The 20,077-nt window shown below is 30.7% G+C and overlaps 2 protein-coding genes across 2 annotated transcripts; both read left to right on the forward strand.

Annotated features, from left to right (window-relative positions):
* Window positions 1-463: 463 nt before the first annotated feature.
* On the forward strand, window positions 464-3,274 carry LOC123904807 (cation/H(+) antiporter 4-like). Its single transcript, XM_045954420.1, has 3 exons — window positions 464-526; window positions 1,012-2,040; window positions 2,138-3,274. Exons 1-3 carry the CDS (start codon window positions 464-466, stop codon window positions 3,272-3,274), a joined length of 2,229 nt encoding a protein of 742 aa, XP_045810376.1.
* A 1,793-nt stretch (window positions 3,275-5,067) lies between these two features.
* LOC123905883 (DNA-directed RNA polymerase I subunit RPA12-like) lies at window positions 5,068-8,856 on the forward strand. The gene is made up of 6 exons (XM_045955662.1): window positions 5,068-5,221; window positions 5,633-5,786; window positions 7,179-7,219; window positions 8,188-8,247; window positions 8,332-8,388; window positions 8,481-8,856. Exons 2-6 carry the CDS (start codon window positions 5,666-5,668, stop codon window positions 8,553-8,555), a joined length of 354 nt encoding a protein of 117 aa, XP_045811618.1. The 5' UTR covers window positions 5,068-5,221; window positions 5,633-5,665; the 3' UTR covers window positions 8,556-8,856.
* Window positions 8,857-20,077: the final 11,221 nt, after the last annotated feature.

Consider the following 20,077-nt stretch of genomic DNA (forward strand, 5'->3'; position numbering starts at 1 on the left):
TAATTAATAGATAGATATATTTGATTTGTGTTGTGTGGTGTTGTGTTTGATCATAGAAATAATTTGTTTTGTTTAGTTTATATCTTTTTTTTTGGTAAACAAGTTTAGTTTATTTTTTGACGGTAACAAAGTTTAGTTTATTTCTAATTATCTATATTTAGCATTTTGTCAAAGCAAACGCATTAATCAGCAACAATTGTAAAATATATACAGAAAAATCCACAATACAATTTTATATATTATTAGTAATGAAACTCAACTTGGTGAACAAAACAGAGTTACCTTATTAGTTGTCTTTGACTACTATTTGCTGGAGATTGTCAATATGTACAACGAAAAACAAAACATAACTTTTTTGCATTTGAACTTTCTTTATAATGATGAATTTTCCTTTCTCTTGTTAATTTAATTAATAGAAGACAATTAATTAAAGAACATAATTAACATTTGTAGTTGATAAAACATGTCTTCTGAACATAATGATACAATTGCTCAATTAAGAACATGCGTATACCTGCCTCCGCGGGTAAATTCGCAGAGACCATGGAAGGACATGACCGATAATCGTTTGTTTTTAGAAAATTCTTTGCCTCTGTTGCAAATGCAGATGTGTTTGATCTTTTTTGGAACTCTTTTCTTCAAATTTATATTATGTCGTTTTGGAATCCCCAGGTTCACATCTATGAGCATTGTAAGTCCAATTATGTTCATGTATATATTGTCATTGTTCGTTCATATATAGTATATGTTATAACATGTTATATTACAAACATGATCATTGTTTTTGTTGTTGTTTTTTCATATACTAATATATGTGATAACATGTTTTTTCATATATAATTTATAACGAAGATGTCCAATACATGTCTATGGAAGACGTGTCTGATGTTTGAAATATGTTTGTCTAGACACAAACACATATAGTTACATTCAATCAGTTTATATGTCTGTGTTTGCATTCCATTGCATCGATGGCTAATACATGCTCTAATTGTTGTTATATATATGTAGGTTGGTCTAATCTTTGCAGCTACATTCAATAAAACATGGACTGGAAAAATGAAGATGTTGTTCTACTTTGATTCACAAGAAAATCTAGGACTAATTTCAATGTTTGGGTACATGCTCTTCCTATTCTACATTGGTGTTAAAACAGAAATGAGTGTAGTCCACAAAACTAGAAGTGGTGTCACTAACATAGGAGTTATTGGTATAATAGCTCCATATTTATGTGGCATGGCTGTTCTAAATTCCTACTCATCAAAATACCTAACAGATTTGCAAGTAAGACTCCTTGGAGCTATCATTGGATTGTTTAGTATGGCCCCTTTTCCTGTCATTTCCTCAACTTTAAGTGATCTCAAGATTCTCAATTCAGAATTGGGCCGAATTGGTCTATCAGCATCATTAGTTAGTGAGCTTTTCAATGTGTTCTTAGCATCAATGATAACAATTTCTAAATTACGTGAAGAGCGTGGTGAAGTGAATGCTATGCTTTGTGCTTTGGCTGCTATCTTGTATATACTCTTGGTTATATTCATTATTCGACCAGCGATGTTTTGGATTATAAAACAAACACCAGAAGGTTCGCATGTGAGTGATAACTATGTCTATAGTATACTCACACTAACTTTGTTTACAGGCTATGCTTCATATAGATTTGGATTCTTTGCACTTTTTGGACCATTTATATTGGGTTTGGCTATTCCAGAAGGACCTCCATTAGGCACAGCTATTGTCAAAAAAATCGATACTTTTGTTAATGAGATTTTCTTCCCCATTTTTGTGACCACATGTTGTATGAGGGTAGATTTGAAAGACTTGTTGATTTGGAGAAATCAAAGTGATGGAAGTGTTGATTATTTTATGGTACAAACTTTGGTTATTGTTCAAGTCATTGTTGTTACCAAATTTGTTGCTTGTATGATAATTCCTTTACGCAATGGGATGCCATGGAACGATGCTATTTGCTTATCTTTGATTATGAGTTCCAAAGGCTTTGTTGAAATGGTTGCTTTCTCTTTGGTCAGAGATTCCAAAGTAAGCATTTTATCATCTCATAACTAACTCTGATTTTTTTTTTTATATAAGCGAAAAACTACTAACTTGTATTTACTTAATTATTATTTGAATGCAGGGTCTACCAGGTAACATCTTTGCATTATTGATGATATGCATCATAGTAAACTCAACATTGATTCCAATGATGTTGGGTTATATGTACGATCCAACAAAGAAATACGCAGGTTACATAAAGAGAAACATAGCAGATCTAAAAAGTAACTCAGAATTTCGAGTTTTAGCATGTATTCATAGACCAAACAACATTCCTGCAACAATAAATCTTCTAGAAGCAACATATCCAACAAAAGAAGAACCAATATGTACTTATGCACTTCAACTCGTGGAATTAATAGGAAGAGCTTCACCAATTTTCATCTCTCATAATCTTCAAAAAAAGAATAAATCAAATTCAGACACATCAATGGCAGATAAGTTACTTGAATCATTTAGAAGTTTCGAAAGAGAGTTCCAAGATTGTTTAGTTGTCAATGCATTCACAGCTATCTCACCACCAGAAATGATGTACGACGACATTTGCACATTAGCACTCGATAACTTTACATCACTTATTATTCTTCCTTTTCATCGACAATGGTCTTGTGATGGTAACTCAGTCGAGCTTGAAGACGAGTCATTAAGGGACATAAACTATAGAGTTCTGGAAAGAGCACCATGTTCTGTTGGTGTTTTAATCGAACGAGCACAAATGACACATATTTTTTCACCCGAAACACCATATAAAGTGTGTTTGATATTTATAGGTGGGAAAGATGATAGAGAAGCACTTTTTTTCACAAAGAGAATGACTAAGAATCCACATGTGAAACTTACAGTGGTTCGATTCTTGTCCTGCGATGATGATGTTGACGATGATTCGAAGGGAAGTGGTTGGGAGAATAAACTTGATAATGAACTGTTGGATGAAATTAAGACAAAGAATAAGATTGGTAATGTTAGTGTTAAATATGTTGAGAGAACAGTGAAAGATGGACCAGAAACAGCATTGATTATAAGGTCTTTGGCCACTGAATTTGACTTGATTGTTGTTGGGAGACAAGCTGGTGTTGAAACTCCTCAAACTTCTGGATTGTTGCAATGGAGTGAGTATTCTGAACTTGGTGTTTTGGGAGATTTGTTGGTTTCTACTGATGCTGGTGGTAAAGCTTCTGTTTTTGTTATACAACAACAAAGAACAACTATGGATGTTTAAATATTTTTTATTTTTTTATTTTCTTAGCTTTTTAGACATTTAATTTGAGGGAAATACTTAGGTTAAGTTAAATAGGTACTCAAGTTCATCCAATTTTGCACTTCTCTTTTGTCAAATTATATATTTGCTCAATTAATTTATTTTCTGGTTTTTTTTTTGTTTATAATGAGCTGGAAATCGAACCTATAACCTATAACGTACTACTCAAACTTCTTACCACTAGACCAAACTTAGTAGTTGTTTATTTTATTCAGGTAACTTTATTTTCATTAATCATATTATTCATTTCTGATATATTTCATTTCAAAACGTTAATTTCATTTAACATGTCATTTGGAGTTGGTTTTATACCCTCTCCGGTCCTTTTTACAAGGAATAATTTTTTTTTTTGACAAATTATAAAGAACAATTTGAAAGAAAAAAAAATTGGCTCTTTTTATAAGAAACAATCATTAAATTTATTCTTACAATTTCATTTCTACCCTTATTAAATTGTATCAAATTAATCCATTACAAAGTTATGCATTAATTAGAGTGATATATTCTCTATATTACAATAGACAATGATAAATTAATACACCAAGGTTAGTATTGGAATAGATGTAAAATTTTAGAGCACAGATAAATTCATATACGCGTGTGTAATGAATTGTAAACATAGCACAAATTAAAATTAGAGAGATGCTAAATAGTGCGAAACTGCGAGTGAATACCACGCAAAAATTCACCAATGTGCGCGCACAATCTTTCTCCCACATTCAGGCGGTGCAATTTCAGGTTTTAGTAAATTATTAATCGAACCAATAAGTATATTATTAATCATATATTTATTTATTTAGTTCAGCCCACACCATGTTATTGGCGACATATAGATTGTATTTTGTATTTGAAAACATATGGTTTCTATTTTGTCAACTTTGTTTGAATTAAACATGCGTTTGAAAACCATTGTTTTTTCAAGTAGCCTAGAACCATTGTCTTTTCTTTTATACATGTTGTATGATATGATGATAATTGATTACACCAAGTGTTATGTGTAACTGAAAAAATTATAGCAGGAAATATAGCGGATAAAAAATAATAGCAGAGAATACATCGAAAAAAAAGTGCTGCAAACCGATTAAAGTATCTGAACCAAATCGAATCAAACCAACTAGTTTAGTTCAGTTTCATTTTTGAAAAACACCAAAAACCGAACCAAACCATTCGAAAGTTCATTGGTTCAGACATTATATTCACCAAAAAAACCAATCTAAATCGGTCCAATTATACCCCTAACCTGTAGCATCTTTTAAAAATGATCCGAAAATTTGTCTTTATAATGATTACAGCTCAATAGTTTAATGTATATTGAGTTTTATCCAAATTAAGAGCATGTAGGTATTTATTTTCTACATGTTATGAAAAAAAAAGAAGGGAAGAAACACAAAATTATAGGACGGTCTCAAATTACAATAATCATATATTAGTTGGAATCCAAAAAATCAACTACAAATATATCATTTCACGAAGAACAATTTAGTAATTGTAAAATCAAAAAAGAATATACTTCGTCCGTTCATTTTTAAGTGTCGTTTTAGATTTCTGCACATATGTCAATGCATAACTTTGATCACTAATGTACTCCCTCCTGTTCTTATTACAAGAAGAAATTTACTTTTTACATTCATTGAATGTTAAATATATATAATCAATAATATAGACCAAATACATTCATCATTCTATTATAATGTTCCGGGTGAACTAATTGTTTTTTAGGCTCAAATCCTACTTCATCTCTAACCTATAAATTGCGCACGGTTTCTATTAAAATAAAATTCTCCTTCGGCTATATAAATTGCGCACTAACCTTCTCCTAAAACGACCGCTGCCTCTATCCTCTCTCCTTCTCTGAGCGCCACCACGTCTTCGGCCGTTCTCTCTGGCAACACATCTCACTATTTGCAGGTAACCCTAAAACTATCAATCTCCGGCCGTTCATTTCACTATCTTCATCTTCACTATCATGTTGTTGGCTGTCAACGTCTTCTTTCCATTCCAATCCTCTTGATTTTTCACCAGAAAACAATGAAGAATCATTGGTTCTCATTCTAACCAACTACCAATTTCATATTATTCAATTCAATTTATTTACCCTAATTCATTCGTTTGCCAATTGACATCAATCACACTTTCTGTATTTCTACTCTCTTAACTCAAACCCTTTTCATTTATTGAATTATATTTTACAATTTAATTTCTTCTCAGTTATGCTATGATACAAGCAATAATATATATATGTAGGTATATGGGTAGCATTACCAAAGATTGTTCTTCTTTAACAACCTTGCTCACTTGTTAGTTTGCGTTTTTTTTCAGTTGGTTTAACTCTCTACACTCTCAACACAATTAATGTCGTTTTATTCACGTGGTCGTGATTTCTTATTCTGTCATTTGTGTGGGACAAAGCTTCATTATCCTTCAATTCATTATGCACAATGCCCCTTGTGCAAAACCAAGAAAGGCTTAGAAGGTACACTTTTTTTTTTTTTTTGCTTCTTCAAATTATATGTATGCTTGTTTTTCTTTCATTATTACACTTGTTAGGCTTGTCCCTTGTATGGTTTGATGATGAATAATGAAACAAAATAGTGTTCTTATATTGAAAGGGCATGGTTCAGAACATGTGTATGCTACACCTTGCTTGCTTTCTCTTATTTACAAGGGTTAAATATGCTTTTTGTCCTGTAAAATTAGTGAATTTTAGGGAATTTTTGTTTTGATCGGTAAAAAAATCACATATTTCATCCCAAAAAATTTCTGTTTTGTTTTAATCCGGACAGTTTTTTAATATAATATCGACTTATATGGGTCTAACATGGTATATAGACATAATATAGACACATCTTGAACATAAAAGGTCACAACATTGACGTTAAAATGAACCTAAATTGTCCCCGTGAGCATAGATAAGTTGGCAAGGACATCGCATATATTATGCACGAGCCAGGATTCTGTTAGATCCCAAACCTTGTTTACTAGGTATAGAAGAACAGTTGATCCAACAAGTTACTAATGGGCCTAAGAATGGGTAGAAGAGTGTTGAAGGGAAACGGTATTGATAGGACTGAGGTGAATTTACCACAGTCAAACACGGAGCTAGTGAATTACAGGTCAAGTGGTCCCAAGGAAGGGAAGGTATATTCTAGAAGGGTTAAGATAGTAATTAGTGGTTGAGGAGAATGTGGTGACTAGGACAGAGTATTGAGAGCTACTAACTGTTTCCATGATATAAGGAGTGTGAAGGAGGGTAGAGAACTTATCTTAGAAATTGTTATTCAGTTAGTATGAATAGGGAGCTTTAAGCTACCTATCGGAGCTCAGCTCTGGTCAGGATCTAGGGACAGATTTCCCTTTATTCTGCAATATGCTTTCAGACAAATTAGTTTCCAAAGGTTTATTTGATTTGTTTTGAGTTGAATGATTCTATAATAATACATATTTTTTTTAACAAATTGTGTGCCCTGGTTAACTTGTAATAAAATGTCTTATCTAATTAATGCTTATGTTTTTGCAAGATATCTTTGTGATGGTTTTATGTTAATGATATGATCGGCTGTAATTTATAAATCTATCTACTTTTAGTATTCCATTGGCATAGTGGTACACCAGTATTTTGTTTCTCCCTTCCGTTCTTTATTCCTTTTTGTGATTTGTGTCCTGTGTAAGACTTTTCGAAAGCTATTTTATGATTCATCAGGCAGAGTAGACTTTTATGGTGCTTCTGAATGAAAGAATGTAATGTCCTTGCATGTATAGTAAATACTTTGTTGTGAATGAGTGCATATTGTGTTCAATTGAACTAATTTTTGTGTTTAGAAATCCGATTATGCATTATCCTAAGTAAATGTCCTGTCTTCTTCAGGTATTAAAGATAGGGAAATAAGTTACACAGTTTATGCTGAGGTATGGTTTTGCAGATCTTATTTTTATTGATCAGTTTAAACATGTTATTGCCATCTCCTAGCATATGATTATATCACTATGTTCTATCACTTTGGCTTATAGTTCCTACGATTGAGTGACTGTGTTTGGGCAGAGGGTATATTCATATGTGCATTGAGTGACTTGGTGTTTGGGTAGAGGGTACATTAATCTTGACTACTAGTTCTAATTATTTTTGTTCCACGATGTTATTTCTGTTGTTCTTATAGAGTAATTCTCTTCTTGTTTATTATATCCTCGGCACACATGGCAATGGATCCAAAAAATGTAGGCAAAATATATTGATGAGAGATGAATGAAAATAGTAGAGAAACATTGCTCTAAACTTTTTCTTCTAATTCTAGTTTCCTTCTCTATTTTCTGGTGACTAACCCTTTTTGAACAGAGTCACAATACCTCTCTTATCATATATTAACTATGTTCAGTGCCAGTGTATTTAGATGAACATGATTATGTCCAATTCCTCTATGACTTAGGCACATATAATTCATGAATCTGTGATAAACTGTATTTTTTGGTACATGCAAGTAAAAGACACCATGATTTATTTTGTCTTGGTGGTATATGGAGTAAATAAATACCACCGTTTTAGAAGTATGAATAAATAATTAGGCTTTTTGAAATATCAACCTAGGTTTAGGATTTGATGTCAATATAGAAATAATTGTGATGTGATTTTAAGCACATACATACTCGGAGAAGGAATAGCTGTTGTAACTGCGTTGACACAGTAGTCATTATCGATCGTCTGATTGCTGAGATTAAAACTGTGTTTAAACTACACTGGTTGATCAGAACCGTCTGATTGCTTTTGGACGGCCAAGATTGCTTGCTGTGTGAAGCAACAGCAGGCAATCCAGGTCCTACATATTCACATATTATCGATTATTGGCAAATGATCCTTGTGTACTTTGTGGTTAACTGAACAGGAAATTAGAAGAGAACTTGGAATCAGTCAAATTGAAGATATGGAGATGAAAGAGTCTACGGTAATTATGCATCCTGCAATATATATTTAATGGCATGATCTTTAAGCAGATATTTACATGTTTTAATGTAATGTTTCTTTACAGTGCAACAAGACATGTGAGAAATGTGGTTTTGGTGTAGCTTCCTATTTTACCAAACAGGTATTACTAGACTTGATAATGAAGTTTTACCAATTTAATTTGAAGCTTATTTAGTACTCCAATTTCATGTATCTAAATCTTGCTAATTTCAGATGAGATCCGCGGATGAAGGGCAAACTACTTACTACAAATGCAAGCAGTGTGACCATCAGTTTCAGGAGAATTAAGTTGGAACTGTATATGAACAGATAGATTGTCTACACTATTTACTTTCTTTTTTGTCCTCTTGAGTGAATTCTGCTGGCTCTTGTTTGCATAATGCAGAAACCACCTTTTTCTATTTTTATCCCTTCAATTTTTTATGGATATTCCTACATTACTAAGGTATTGTGGTATGGTGTTTCCTATAGTGTGCTTATTTATCTACAACTTTGTGTGTTGATGTTAGTACTTAGCTCCTTTTTTTGGTAAACACTGACTACTTGGATCAGCTAGTGTTTGTATGAATTTATTTTCTTTTCGATATCATTCTATTTTCTTTTCTTTTCTTTTTTTATCAAAAATATTCCATTCAAACATGTAGTTAAACAGCCAAATAATACCATCTAAAAATCACTCCACTATCAGGATAAAGATATACATAGAATAAAACGATACAATTTTAAGCTTCAGACTTGCTCTTGACTATTATATCGATCTATCAAATCATGGTTACATTGACAAGCTAAGAAGGAAGAGAATTTTTTTTTTGTCATTCTACCTATTTGTGTAATCTACGAATTTACCATTTTTATACTTAAATCCAATTTTGTACTTTTTTTTCCCGTATAAAATTAAAATATATTCGTTCATTCAAATTGATATAATACATCAAATAAAAATACAACTGTTAAAAAAAAGTAGATATACAAGTTTAATATTGCTTAAAATGAAAATGATAAATTAGTGAACAAGGTCACAACCTATGAAGCCCTGATATGTGACATGATACCGATATGATACGACATCGATACGGAAATTTTTTCAAAATTCTCGATACGATACGGCCGCGATACGTTATTTAAAAATTAAATATAAAATTAAATATATAAAAATGCACAATACACAGACATAACTAAAATCAATAATGATAAAAAATTTACATTCAAACTACTCAAATTGAGCAAACAAGTAATAATATCATATCTTAAGGGTGTGTTTGTTTCGGGGATTAAAATTATAATCCTAGGATTATTATTCCTTGGAACATTATTGCTGGGAGTATTATTCCTATCAATGTGTTTGGTAAATAAATAAAGTTCCTTGGAACATTTTTAAAATAAATTCAATTAACATTTTAAAATATTAAAATAAAAAAAAATAAATGAGTTAAAAACAATGGGAGAGTGGGGAGTTATGGGTGGTTACCTCTTATTCCCATGGGAATATAAAATTCCCACCATTTAACATGGGAATGAAAAGTGGGAAAGTCATGTGTAATTTATATTCCAAGGAATAAAAAATTCCTAGGCATAATTTTTTAAAACTTGAAACAAACATAGGAATTAAAGATTCCCAAAGTCACATTCCTGGGAATAAATTTATAATCATGAAACAAACACCCCCTAAGTTAAGTACTATCCAAAAAGGGGAGTGTGATGGGTAACTTAACTGATTAATTAGTTGAACTAAAAGTTAAGGAGTTGGAGATCCGGGGTTCAAGTCCTGACAAGGAGAATAACTAACATAACAATATAATATACTAACAATTGCTTATAAAAAAAATACATACTACCCAAAAATACTCTAATATTCAATACTTAAGAGAAAACACGAATTGTATTAGTCTCATTTTCTACGTTTTCATCATCAAAGAACATTAATTGTCCGATACTTTTCCGATACGTGTATCGGAGAAGTATCCAACACGTATCGGTTATATTTTTTTAAAAAAAATAGTATTAATTTTACATACTTTTCCGATACATGTATCAGAGAGTATCAGACGAGTATCGATATTGAGTACGTATCGGACACGATACTTCGTCATTTTTGGAGTATCGAGGTTTCACAGGTCACAACATTCAAATTAATAACATAAAATGACATATCCATGCCAACAAAAATAACTACAAAAATAAAACGAAATATCTATGCTTAAGGATCTGCGTCATTGACCACCTAGTCACAAGTTCAATTAGTAGTTGATCGAAGTTGATATGTTAATGTATATCTATAAAATTGTACCCAAAAAATGTATATCTATATAAAAAGTTTCAAGTATATGATAAAAGCCTTCAAATATTTTTAATTCTTAATTCAACAATTGGTGGTGTTCCTTCAAAAAAAAAAGTTTATATTAATACAAGCTATTAAAATATTACACGTGATTAAAATATTACATAATATATTAATATATTATTTGATGAATGTATATGTAAAAATTTATATGGATAATGCACAACAATTAAACTCAATTTTAGAAGCATACTTTTTTATACTTCAAAAGCATACTTTCAAACAATGTCGGTGTAATAATTGTTTTTGGATGTGTTCATCGGCATAATTTTGAATAAAAAAATTTGTACACCACAAATATATATAGGACGACAAATCTAGTCTCATTTTCTAAATCTAAAAACACAAACATGCATCCGTGCCCCTTAATTAGTGTATACCCACTTTTAGTACATAATAATGTACGTACCCACTTTGACCACATTATTTTTTTATTTTGGTACAAATTACCACATTATTATGTCATCATGTCATATCATGGTATCACATTTCTATATTTTATTAATGCACAATGAAAAATATTCGTAATCAAAGTTATGTATTGGTGTACGTGCAGTGATCAATTGGTTCTTATATTTTGGGACGGAGTGTCTTATTGTGAAAGATGGGAGGAGCAAATATAAACCATAGTATGTAAATCAATGGTTCAGATTAAATTCCACTTTTATGCACTACTGCAGGCTATCTCTGTCTTGTCTTCTCTCTCCGACCTCTCTTTTGGATTACTTGCACCCAATTCATGGAACGCAGTAAGTAACCTTTCAATTGTTCCACAAATTTTTCAATTAGATATATAAGAGGCATGTGGTTGATTTAGCTGGGCTATTCAAAAATCGTTGTTCCAACTTTGAGTTAATGAATGGTTTGATTTCATTTTTAATGGTCAAACCTCAATAGTGGATCCATGGCAATCTAAGCAGATTTCCACATACTAATGGGCAAAACCTTTCTGCAATTGAATACAAAAAAAAAAAGCTTTATGCAATTATTGAATACAAAAAAGAAGCTTTATGCAATTGTAAGGTTATTCTAAAGAGAGAGAAGATGGACGACCCCTTTAAAAAGTCCATCGCCGCCGTAACGGCGTCCTGTTGTCGTCAACCGTATTTTAATAGTCGTTGTTGAAGAAACCGAGCGTCTCTATTTGAGATAACTGAAACGATGAAGGGGTAGAGATGAAGCAAATGGCAATATTATTTACTTTAAGGTGAACCTTTTTAATCTGATCCGTTAAATTTAATCCAAAGGCTAATATTAATTCCTCTCATCTCTCACAATAAGACACTCCTCTCACTTGAAGTATCTCATATATATATATATGGGGAGGGATCAAATTACACCGGTGTAACATTTGAGTAATGTTACACCGCTCAATAACGCTTTAACGAATACAAATTTTACAAAATCCACTGTTGGATTGAAAGCTTATATCGTATAGATCATATATGTTGAATTGTATAAAAATCTAAAATCGTTTGATATGTTTTTGAGATAGATCAAGATTAACGGTATTCAATAAAAACACATAAACCATTAATCTTCATCGGTCTCAATAACATATCAAACGATTTTAGATTTTTGTAAAATTCAACATGGATGATCTATACGATATAAGCTTTCAATCCAACGGTGGATTTTGTAAAATTTGAATTTATTAAAGCGTTATTGAGCGGTGTAATTTGATATATATATATATATATATATATATATATATATATATCATTTTGGTTTGTTAAAAAAATTACTATATAATCTAGTTTTAGATGATTTATTTTGAAATAAACTACCTATATAAAATAATGAGTTTAATGGATATGCATTGACGATATAAATTTTTTTTACACGATCGTCCAATAAACAACTATCATTTTGACATGTCATATCAAGAAAGTAGGGTGAAATGGGGTGATGTGGCGGAAAACATGGTTGGTATTAGTTTACAGTATAAAATTATTTTACACTGTCGATGCATATTCTTTTTTCTCTAAAATAATACCCTATGTATAATTGCAATTTGGGTTCATCATTTGGAAACTTGTAATCGCAAATAAATGTCCATTTAGTTATGCCTCTGCATAACCCTTAACTACTTTGACTTTCATTAACCACAAAAATTCAAGTCACTAACTAGAGTGTTTTTTATGTGTTTTCTCAACCTTAGATATACACTGAAAAACTCTGAATTCTTAGGTTTTGATGCCCGAATAATTCGTTCTTTTTGTCTAAGTATTATCCAAGAATCTTCCTCAAAAGTTGCACAAACTATCAGAATACGCATATTTTTATAAACTTGTTGTCTCAGACGCCCCACAAAATGGCTTCACTTGCAAAACTCTCGAATAACACGACTCATAATGTGAATCAAAATGGTTTGAAAATATTGATCTTTAATTTTAAGTTTTGATGATAACAATTTATATGAAACAGTTTGATACTCTAACATATATTGGATACAAAATTTAAATCCTAATAAGCACAAAGTTTACTATTATGTTTCAAAATTTGAACTCATTATGTTCTGGAGAAGTCATCAATCTTAGTGAAAGATAGAAACCACCCCATGAGTAGCTATCCTTGTCGGACTCTAAAGATCCTAGTGAACATATCCAAGCGGACTACTAGAATTATGTCTACTCTTCCCAAACTTTATTCTATATTGTTGGTCAAGTATTCAATTATCACAAAATTATAGTTTGTTCAATTTTTAAGATCGTATCAAACTTTGTTTAGCTAACTCAACCAAAGCTCTTCACTAAACCCTAACTTCAAATGTCACAACTAGGTTTTATCATGAGAGTCATCACATATATAGAGATAGAGATGCTCCCCCACTTTCAAAGGGGTATCTTCAAAGGTTGTAGCAATATTTATGATAGTTCACGATGTTCTGACTTTGACTTTTGGCAAGTTAGAGAGACATACACAAATTCAACATTATTCTTTATTCTCAAACATCAAATCATCTAACCCACTCGATTTGGTCTGGTGGTATTGACTTGAGACCTGAAAGTGTGCTCCTCCTTAAGGTCTCAGGCTCGATTCTCTCTGGTACTAATTTGGATGGACTTATTTAGCTTCTTAAAAAAACATCAAATTATCTTCTTTAAATCTTGGTACATCTAGTTAGTTCTGAGATGAATACATGAATACATAACTTACTATTATGCCCTTTTTCCATTATCAACTTCCTCAAATTCCATTTTCTTCTCTGAAATCTTTTCATGTTCCTCGAGCAATAATGAACTTTCTTTTCTTAAGGAATTATTCATATTCTTGATCCTTCCTAATTTGCTCTATAACAAATTGCTTGTTATCTTAACCATTCTAAGTGTGACGTTCCTATCTGCGGTTCAAATCTCAAACTCAAAGCTTTGAAGTCCTTTATCATCTTAGATTGTTTCATGATCAAATTCTCCCACACTACATTTTTAACTAAGTGCTCAAAGGAGAATGTTCTGAGGGTGAAGGTGGATATGTCAGATCTAAACTTTATGGTAAATGGAGGAATCTTCGTATCAATGGGGAAAAAAGGTATCTGCAACAATGTTAGTACTCTAGAGCTCAAGTCAATATGTGAATGAGGTAAGAGAAAGTGCTAAATTGAGATAGAATGTGTACCTTGAGAGTGAATGCATGAATGCTTATAAATTAGTCGAATTTTTAGGATTAACCGTATGGTGGGGTCCTCCATGTGCATGAAATCAGTCACAAATATCTCTTGAAGTATCATTTATTCAGTATTTGGTAACATGTATTGGAGTAATAGAGCTTCATTCTGTGGTCATTAAGAGCCACGTGGAAAACCTATCCGTTAATGTGGACCTTTTAGTATATTGAACTTTAGCAAGTCCATAATTGTTGCCCCCAAGTCCTTACTATGAATATATGAAGGATTTTAGAGTTATTTGGTGTGATTTTGAAAATTTTGGTCTGTTGCCAATAATTTATGCAAAACAATTTAAAAGTCATACATATACAATTTAAATTCTTTATCAAATAAAATAGCTGTCTTACAATTTCATGTGAATTGGTTGACACGTCATGAGGCCAAATTTTTTTTTTACAATACCCATGTATGATCGTAGTAGAAGAAACTCACTTTAAGGATCTCTTAGTCGAGGAAGCAGGTGCATTAACTCAACCTCCCTGACAATTCTTTTCATGATCACCCCTCATATAAAACCTCAATCTCGACTACCATCCTTACCAAACAATTTCACATCAAACAACGGTCTTTCCCAGTCTTAAGGGAACAACCCCTCTCATAGTTTATTTCCAAGTCTAAATGACCTCGGTCTTTAAAGGAAAAAAAAAAACAACTTTATCATTTTTATAATATTAATTTTATAATATTAATCTCGTCTATCCACTAGAAATTTGCAGAATCTCGCAAATGCACGGTATTTTGTAGGTACTACATGATAGAGAAAGCTCAAAACTAACCATAAAAAGTGGGTGGAAAGTTTAACTTAAATATGCAGGCTGGCATATCGATCACACAAAATGACATGCCATGTGATGTCTCAGCCACTACTTTATTTGCCAAAGACAAGTGAGGACAAACCAAAAGCATTTGTTTGTATGCATGAGTCATATAGATAAATTATAAATATAAACACAAAAGTTATTTTACCAATATAATTTTTTTTGGTATGTTTAATATGAGGGTGCACAATGAAGCTATTATTTTTTTGTACTTAATTAAGTCTAATATGTGCAGGTAACATATCACTTATTTATTATTTTTTAATAATAGTTATTATTAAATATTTAATTCCTTCAACCCAATATTTTTTGAAAAGTTTAAAATAGGTCACACTAATAATTCTATATCATTATAAATTGATCCCACTGAAATATATGAGTATCAATGCTTATTTAAGAAGCGGTACCTATTATGTATCATTTTGTGTTTTGTTCCAATGATGGTACGGTTCAGGGGCGATTTTGTCGCCTGGCGAGCCGGGGCACTTATTTTAGGGTTCTTATTTTAATATGAAAATTCGAAAGTTAGTTTTAATATATATATATATATATATATATATATATATATATATATATATATATATATATATATATATATATCAATTAAGCTGTTTCTATGTAACCTAGCGCGTGTTGGCCCAGTGGTCAAACTTTTAGTTGAGCATGTAGAGAGCTTGGGTTCAACTCCTAGTTGTGCCCTTTATTTTTTTACCTTTTTGTTTTTTCACTTCATTTTCTTTTATTTGTTTATATACATTATTAAAAATTCCAAATATATATATATATATATATTATAAAATTTATATTGGTTAAAACGTTATTGAGAGGTGTAACATTGGTGTCAAACTAGTTGGTGTCATTTATATTAGTTAAAAACGGTCTGATCCGATTGAACTCCAATCCAAAAACCTTAAACTAATAAACATTTGTGCATTTGCGATTAAAATTGTGCCCAGGCTTAATATTATTATTGGAGTCACCACTGGTACGATTGTACTATTAGATACTATATAGTACTTAAAAAATAAGTACCCGCCATTGAAGATTGTCTAAATGTCACAGTGACATTGTTTAGCATGAATCATATAAATATGTAGTATATATTATTGATATTATAAATAACAAATGCGTCCAACGGTTCTTTAAGTTTCTCATTTCTAAGAGTTAGGTCTTTTTAAGTTTTTTAGGTCTTTTTTAACTTGTTGCACTGTTACCCATTTAATTATCCTCCGGTCTTTTATAAAATGTTACAAATATATAAAATAAACAACCTCGAGTGTAATTTTGGCTATTTGTAACTTTCATTTTATCATATTATAAATATAAAACAATTATGGTTGTTCGATCACCAAAGACCATGGGCAGATTGGAGGGGGGCAAGTAAGGGCGCTTCCTCAAACTCTGACCCCCGCCATGTTTATGTATAAGTGACTGGATGGAGTGAGTGTTTTAGTTTTTTATTATGGGAGTGAGGGTTCAAATATATGAGCTTTTAGGGTCCGTTTGGTTCTATATATGGAAAGAAAGTGAGAAGAAAGAAAATTACGCAAATCAATGCATGAATTTAGACTAAAGTTAATCTAAATTCATGTATTGGTTTTCATAATTTTTTTCTCTCTTTCTTTCCATAAAATCAAACGGATCATTAATGTCTATGGAGATTGCTAATGGGTAACGACATGTCCTATTATTCGTTACTTATTTTTTATTTCATGTTTTTTTTTTGACAAACTTTTTATTTAATGTTTAATCTGATTTATATTTGTCTATTCTATTTTAGAGTCTTGCTAACTTGTATTCTAATAAGAAACGTTAATAAATTCAAAGATAGAAATTTTGTATTGATAAGAGCAATTTTTTTTTTATAATTTTTAAAAATTAATTACACAATTTTTGAGTCAAAATTATCATATTCAATTTTTTAACATGTTAGCATTTTCCTTTATTTTATCATAAATTTTTATTTTGTTTAAGGTGCTTGTCAAAAAACATTTAGTGATCTTATTTTATATATACTATTTATTGTTATTAAAAAAATTCGGCCCCTGCCTGATTGATTTATAGATCCGTCCTGCAATCTCTATTGGAATATAACACACGAGATAAATTCTCATAAATTTTCTCCACATGTAAAAATAAAAAATGAAATCTCTGACTATTTATTTATGGGATCGAAAGACTTTGTCACTTAAATCAATTTATTATTAATGTGCAACTTTTTTTTTTCATTCCGTGTTCCTTAAATCTCTGACTATTTTTTTTGTCGGTATATATATAACTTTTAGAGTCTTTAGATTAAAATTTGATATTTTGGTGTCAATCGATCATAACCCATAAAACAGTATTTATATTTTAAAAGTAAAAAACACATAACTAACTAAGTTACTAGTCCATGAGATACTCATCCTAAGAAGCTTGCCAAAATACTAGAAAACAAACGGGGAGCTATCTATCAATACAAGTGATCAATACAAGAAGCTACACTGTCTACACATTCCACATGTAAAGTAGATACATCTTTTTTTTTTGTTACAAAGTGGGAAAGGAAAGAAAATGAAAGTTTAGATGGAATAATTATAGTAGAATAAGTTTTAGGGTTGTGTGCTTCAAACTTGGCTAAATAGTTTGCACAATGGTTGCCTCTCGAAGGGTATGAACAACTTTAACCCTCCGGTTCTTAGAATATATTATAAATAATAGCTGCATGCAGTGGTGTCAAGCATTGAAGGATCAAATAACAACTTGATAACGGTCTTAGAATCAGAATAGCACCAAAACTCTTTGATGGCCAATTCCCTAGCCAAGACTATACCGTGATAAATTGTCAATAGTTCTACGCGAAGGATGTTCAAGAATCCTATATTACAAAAAAAAAACCTTGTACTCACGTACCATCTAAGTTCCAAATCAAGTCTCCGAAAACCGAATACTCCAGAATTACTGATACTACTTCCATCAACATTCAAGACCATACATGTTCCACCATGAGCATTCCAAAGAACCATTCTAATGTCCAAACTCACGTGATATTTGAGAAAACACTTTTTAAGCAAATGAACATATAGTTATCGATGCAATTCGTGAGAGTAAATTAAGGAATAATCTCATTTTCTATACACACTTGATTTCTTGCTCTCCATGACGACCATGAGCACCAAACCGAATCCAAGACACATCCTCTATTCCATAACAAGTATTACATTTGGAGAAAAAAAATTGTCATCATAAGTTTCAACGTAACTTTAATCATTTATTTTTAACTCTAATATCCTTATAAGTTAGAAGTATGTATCTTTTTCTTTCTTTATGAATAATACTCTCTTCGTTTTTTTATAAGTGTCAAGTTTTATCAGATTTAGCATTTTTAATTAACTGTCTAGTTTGTCAAGAAAAATTAACAGTCTAGTTTGTCAAGAAAAATTAACAGTCCAGTTTGTGTTTTAAGGATACGATTTGTCAATTATACTCTTTGTCAATTATTCTTATATTTTTCAATAATTTTTTATATATATATTTGAAAAACTTAACAAAGTTTTTTTTTTAAAAAAAGAAAGTTTGTTCATTTTTTTTACAATAGGAAATTTTGTTCCTTGTTATATTCAGATTTAAACAAAATTTGTTACCAATAATAATTGTTCATTTTTTTTTGTATAACAATAAATTTAGTTGAAAGAGTGCAAAAACATGCTCACTAACCTGACTATCTTTTATCTTTTATTAAAATCAAACTTTATTAAAAACACTTGTTAAAAACATAGGTTAATAAAGTTTGATTTTAATTATAATTTTTTTTCTTTAACATATACTCTTAAAACATGCTCACTAACCCGACTATCTTTTATTTATCAACTTTCTTTTGGTCAAAATCAACTTTATTAATTTGTGTAAAAATGAAATAGTTGCGATACTTATTTTGTAAGAGTTTAAAAGACACTTACCGTAAGTGTAAATTAATTTTACCATATTCCATATCATATTAAGAAAGTGAAATTAATTAAATGGGATAATGTAGTAAAAAATATGATTGTAATTAGTTGACTCGTAAAATTATTTTATCTATACACATTTCTTTTTTCTCATTTTATAACAAATATTGTACTTTTTTTAACATTTATGATAAATAAATAAAACTAGGTGCGGTTGTGCCAAATATGGCACAAAAACAAATTAATATGGGAAGAAGAAAAGCAATGAAATTGTGACGTATCCAAGGAACAAAACAAACAAATATGGGGAGGAAACATATAAGAAAAAAAATAATTGTGACTTGTCAATGTCTTGTGATCAAATAAAATCTTGAAAGACTACTCTCCCTTTTTTTTTTTAGTTATAAAAAGAAGTCTAGAATACACAAGCAATATAATTTAGTGTCTATCATACTATTTAATTGTGCAGAAAACTTGAGTTAAAATCTTACATTATTTGAAAAATTGAAAGTTAAATAAAATATACAAGGGAGATGATTTATAAACTCAAAATGGCTTTATAATTTTGGGTTAAGATATAGTGTTTTTCTCTTTTGCGTGTTTGCTCTTGATTCAATTTGGGTGATATGTTGGCCTCCCCTCATAAGTCATAACTCAACGGTTGTATTTGAGTCTATGGTTCAAGAACGTTTCAAATGATTTTGTCAAAAATCTTTCTAGTATTGGTAATCCTCTCCATACCTGGGATCTGGATGATAAGGCGGTGAAAGTCGTCGTGATAAGACTTTAGTTGGTGATATAGATGGTTGTTGTTGGTGGTGTTAAAAAGTCTCACATCGCTTATGAGAATAATATTTTTGTTTAATAAAATAATTATTAGTCCTATATATTTTTTAAATTCAACTAAATAAAAATTTTGAATTTAATTTGTATATAATGACAGTGCAAAACTTTTTAAAGTTATATGTATAAGAGTCTGTTTGGAATAACTTATTTTTGAGCTTATGCAAAATAACTTATGCAAATAAATAAATTTTTATATTAATTTATAAGTTTCCACT

Source organism: Trifolium pratense, linkage group LG2, assembly GCF_020283565.1.
Source record: "Trifolium pratense cultivar HEN17-A07 linkage group LG2, ARS_RC_1.1, whole genome shotgun sequence".
Classification (NCBI taxonomy): Eukaryota; Viridiplantae; Streptophyta; class Magnoliopsida; order Fabales; family Fabaceae; genus Trifolium; species Trifolium pratense.

Bases quoted from the DNA above. Each gene is read 5' to 3' on its own strand.
- LOC123904807 (XM_045954420.1), top strand. From the start codon at position 464: ATGTCTTCTGAACATAATGATACAATTGCTCAATTAAGAACATGCGTA. The intron at 527-1,011 runs GTAAATTCGCAG...ATATATATGTAG, and splicing joins GCGTATACCTGCCTCCGCGG to GTTGGTCTAATCTTTGCAGC. The intron at 2,041-2,137 runs GTAAGCATTTTA...ATTTGAATGCAG, and splicing joins CTTTGGTCAGAGATTCCAAA to GGTCTACCAGGTAACATCTT.
- LOC123905883 (XM_045955662.1), top strand. From the start codon at position 5,666: ATGTCGTTTTATTCACGTGGTCGTGATTTCTTATTCTGTCATTTGTGT. The intron at 5,787-7,178 runs GTACACTTTTTT...TGTCTTCTTCAG, and splicing joins AACCAAGAAAGGCTTAGAAG to GTATTAAAGATAGGGAAATA. The intron at 7,220-8,187 runs GTATGGTTTTGC...TTAACTGAACAG, and splicing joins GTTACACAGTTTATGCTGAG to GAAATTAGAAGAGAACTTGG.